The following is a 4,319-nucleotide window of genomic DNA, read 5'->3' as shown; positions in this document are numbered from 1 at the left end:
CATATAATTGACTTATGGATATTTTATACAGTTTTCAGCACACCATCCTCAAGGGTTTATTTGCATTTGTGAAGTACTCTGGATTCTTCTTTACATAAACACAATAGACCTGGACGCCTCATGAAGTTTCAGTTTGAATAACGTTGTTTGTATTGTGTTGATGTTTTCATATCGTTACTTCCTTCGCTCTGCTCTGGGACAAACCAGCGGAGGAAAACGAATAGTGTGCTCAGCCACGAACTTACTCATGCAGGTTAATTATTTTGCACATTATTTTATAAGCAATGACTGAGTAGGCATACATTCAGAGAAAAAAAAAATCACACCTGTCCCTAAAATCAGACGTATTCTAAAAATATACACATTTTCGGACTGATGAGTTTGCTGCAAGCAAAACCATTTTTGCACTCTTTACAACATAACTTCAAAAAGAAGAGACTTTTTATACATCCGTTTTAGAGGCAATTTAATTTAACGGAAATGCAGATTTCACTTCATGCGAGATTTTCTTAAATGACAAATACATATTATCTCCATTCACAGTCCATATCTACCCGTAAATCAACCTGCAAAAGTCCGCTGAAGAAGCATTAGCGCATACCTTCACACACTGAGTGCCATCGCAGTTCAATTCCGGTTGTCGAGCCTTTTCACCCCTTTTTCTGTCTTCAAATGGAAATGATTTCCATTGGCCCAAGGTGTCCATGTAAATAGGTGTAAATGAAACCAGATTATGCCTTCCTCCCAGCCCCCCCTCCTCCCATGGCAATTGTCATGTGATAGCAAAGAGGTGGCACATTAATGGAGCGCCTCTACAGGGGTCTTTTCTGCTCATGTCACTACATAAAACTATCAGATGGTTAGAGGAAGGCCATGTAGGCAGCCACTTAGCTCGTCTTACCTAGGACGCCAAATGAAGTCTATTCAGCTCTGCTAGCAGGACAAGCTGACTTACTTTGCGAGAAAGACTTAGAGCAGCCGTCACTCCATAAATGTACACCGCCCGCCCGCCTGCTCACTGCACAGAGACGCACAGCCTGGCTTTTTTTACGCACGACTCAACGCCAGCTTTGCCTGCTTTTAAACTTTCATCGATTGCTGTTTTCATGAAGAGCGACAAGTCTTCGACAAGGAATTAAAGAGGGACTACTTTTTATTGATTTTCTGAAAATATTGAGGATGCCTCGTCCTGGGAGAAACACGTACAGCGACCAGAAGCCTCCTTACTCCTACATCTCCCTCACTGCCATGGCGATCCAGAGCTGCCCGGAGAAGATGCTGCCTCTAAGTGAAATTTACAAGTTCATCATGGATAGATTCCCGTACTATAGAGAAAACACTCAGCGGTGGCAGAATTCCCTCCGCCACAACCTGTCCTTCAACGACTGTTTCATCAAAATCCCTCGGCGTCCGGATCAGCCAGGTAAGGGCAGCTTCTGGGCTCTGCACCCCAGCTGCGGGGACATGTTTGAGAATGGAAGTTTCCTGAGACGCCGCAAGAGGTTCAAAGTGTTGACTTCAGCCGATCACTTGGCTCCCAGTAAGCAGTCAGAAGCTGCGCATTACCTCCAGCAGCAAGCCAAACTGAGGCTGAGCGCCCTGGCAGCCACCGGCACGCACCTGCCCCAGATGTCAACCTACAACCTCGGAGTGACTCAGACGTCAACTTTCAAGCACCCGTTCGCCATCGAGAACATCATCGCCAGAGAGTACAAGGTCCCGGGCAGCCTGGCTTTCTCCACCATGCAGTCCATGTCTGCCGGCTACCCGCTGCACAATCAGCTGACCACAGCCTGGCCACACATGTACAACACCAGCGTGATTGACACTGCCGCTCCAATCTCCATGGCGAGCAGCGACTACAGCGCGTACGGTATGCCCATCAAGTCCCTGTGCCACGGGGGACAGTCCTTACCCGCGATTCCAGTTCCCATTAAGCCCACCCCGACCTCCATGGCGGGATTCTCGGCGTTACCTCCACACATCCCCGCGTTTCTATCAAACTCTCCTCAGTCTCTGAGCCCGACGTCCCCACAGACAGCGACTAGCCAAAGCAGCCCAGCCACCCCGAGCGAGACTCTGACGAGCCCGTCCACACTGCAGTCTGTGGCTGTGCACTGACCACACAAACTGGCACACTATAAAAAAAAAAAAGGACTGCTGGCTGGCTCCCAGGCCCTGTTTATTGATCCCAAAGTTTATATTTTCTGTCGTCGGAAACTATCAAGGCGAGTTGCAGTTGCATATCGATTTATTTGTGTATGTGTTGAATGTGTCGCTTTAATAAATCGTGTCATAAAAGTCCAGCACAGAATCGCACAGCGAAGTATTGCTCTTGAAAATATAAATTATTTGATAGTTCTATTTTCAGTTGATCGTGATATGTCAGTGTTGGAAGTGGAGCCACAGAGTAACTTTGTTTTTGGTACCATCAACTCTGATTTGCTTCTAATTCCCGTGGCTTCTTTTTTTTTTCATTTTGTTTTAGTCTGATCAAAAAAAGCAAATCGTTTGCACCGTTTCTGTGTGACCACTGTAATGTCAATGAAATAACGAGGCAATGGTTTCTGTGTTTTTGTTTGCTATTAAGACTGGAACCATGGAGGAGGGAAAAACCAAATAGGAATAGGATTTAGATTTGCTCTTACCATCCCTGGGGAAAAAAATGAGCAAACTGGAACTCTTTTCTAAATGGTAACAGTATTGTGAGGCGTCCTCAAAATGCAAGATGTGAATACTGCAAATAACTGATACGGAAATGTTGTAAAATGCACTTTTTAGTTTTATGTTTTAGATATATATTTTCCAGAAAATCTTCTGTGAAGCATTTAATTTAAAAGGCTGTGGTGACCATGTGTATCAGATGCTGTAAATTTGTACTTTTTTTTTTTTTTTTTAGGTTAAAGCATGGATTCTAAAAACAATTTGTGTTGTTAGTGTTGCTGTTATTGTTGTTGTTTTGTTTGTTTTCTTATTTTTGCAAGCATGCGTGCTTTGGAAAAAATGTTCAAACAGTCTGCAATGAATTGGATAAAAAAACAACAACAACTGGTCATCAAATTTATTTTCTCATTAAAAGTGAAGTAAAAAAAAAAAATCTAAAATGTTTCCGGAGAGTTAATCAGGGACAAAGTCGAATTATTGTGTTTTTGTTATTAAGGAATGTGGATCAATCATTATTTCAAGAAACACATTATCCATGATCAGTCTGTTTCTTCAATCATTTAATAATAATAATGATAACAGTGATGATAATAAACGTTTACTATTAGAACGTGCACGATTTCAGAGTGCTGGTCTGCAGAGCGTCAGTGTGCAGAGAATGGATGATGCAGTGCATTAGGATGCATGGAGCTGCGATGCCATGGTCACAACGCAGACAACTGAGCTCATTCATCAAGCTGCTGGCTATACACAATAAATACCAACAATAAACATTTAAAGAAGCTGCACAGGACACCCATTAATATTGTTTATTTTCTTTCAGGAAAGATTACATAGGTGAAACGTTTTTTTCTCCTTTTAGGAGTGACTGAAACTGGCTCGATGTCATTTTGCGAATGAACAAAATGCAACAGGTTTGTAAACGGAAGGACTTTAAATATGCATTAAAAAACACTGAATATATTCGATTGGACTCAAATTACATTCAGGACAAAAATAAAGTTACTTCTCTTCCCTCTCCATAGCAGCAGCAGCCCGTCGCAGGGTATTAAACAAATACATTAGAATTCCGTCACTTTATGCAATCGAGTAGATCAAATAAAGGCTCTCGGGCCACTTCATTCGCCCTTCTTCACTTGAATTGAAAGTGCAAAGAATAGCAAAGTTAGACTGGGCCACCAATGTAGATTTAGCCTTTTTTTTCAGCGAGACAAAAAGACTGATTTTTCACAAACACATTGCTGACTGGGGAACTAGGAAACGAGCTGCAAGACTCTTTTGGAATTTAAATCCACCCCTCCCCCACAGACTGTTTGGACAACACTGTTAGTTTTTTTTCTTTCCTCCCCACTTTGTTGCATTTGTGTGTGTAACATTTATTCTGACTCTAAAAGATTAAATTAAACTCCAAAGACGGATTACAAGTTTTTTTAAGACAAAAAAAATCGCTAGAATTAAAATACAAGCACAGAATATATATATTTTCTTTTCATTAAGAAGCATACAGAAGCAACTGAATCCCCCTATTTCAATACGTAAACATATATAATTTTGTCTACATATTTATACTTGGGATATTTTCCTTTTCTATACTTACTTAAATGTATATGTGATCATTGTAAATGTGGGCCTACCCTCAATGATTCCACGAGAAC

At 41.5% G+C, this 4,319-nt stretch overlaps 1 protein-coding gene across 1 annotated transcript; it reads left to right on the top strand.

The window, feature by feature from the left end:
• The first annotated feature begins 412 nt into the window (after nt 1-412).
• On the top strand, nt 413-4,103 carry foxb1a (forkhead box B1a). Its single transcript, XM_079346715.1, has one exon. It carries the CDS (start codon nt 1,180-1,182, stop codon nt 2,119-2,121), a length of 942 nt encoding a protein of 313 aa, XP_079202841.1. The 5' UTR covers nt 413-1,179; the 3' UTR covers nt 2,122-4,103.
• The last annotated feature ends 216 nt before the right edge of the window (nt 4,104-4,319 follow it).

Source organism: Symphodus melops, assembly GCF_947650265.1.
Source record: "Symphodus melops genome assembly, chromosome: 6".
In the NCBI taxonomy this organism is placed as follows: Eukaryota; Metazoa; Chordata; class Actinopteri; order Labriformes; family Labridae; genus Symphodus; species Symphodus melops.
The sequence above is the reverse complement of the archived record's forward strand: the minus strand, read 5'-3'. Positions and strand labels throughout refer to the sequence as shown.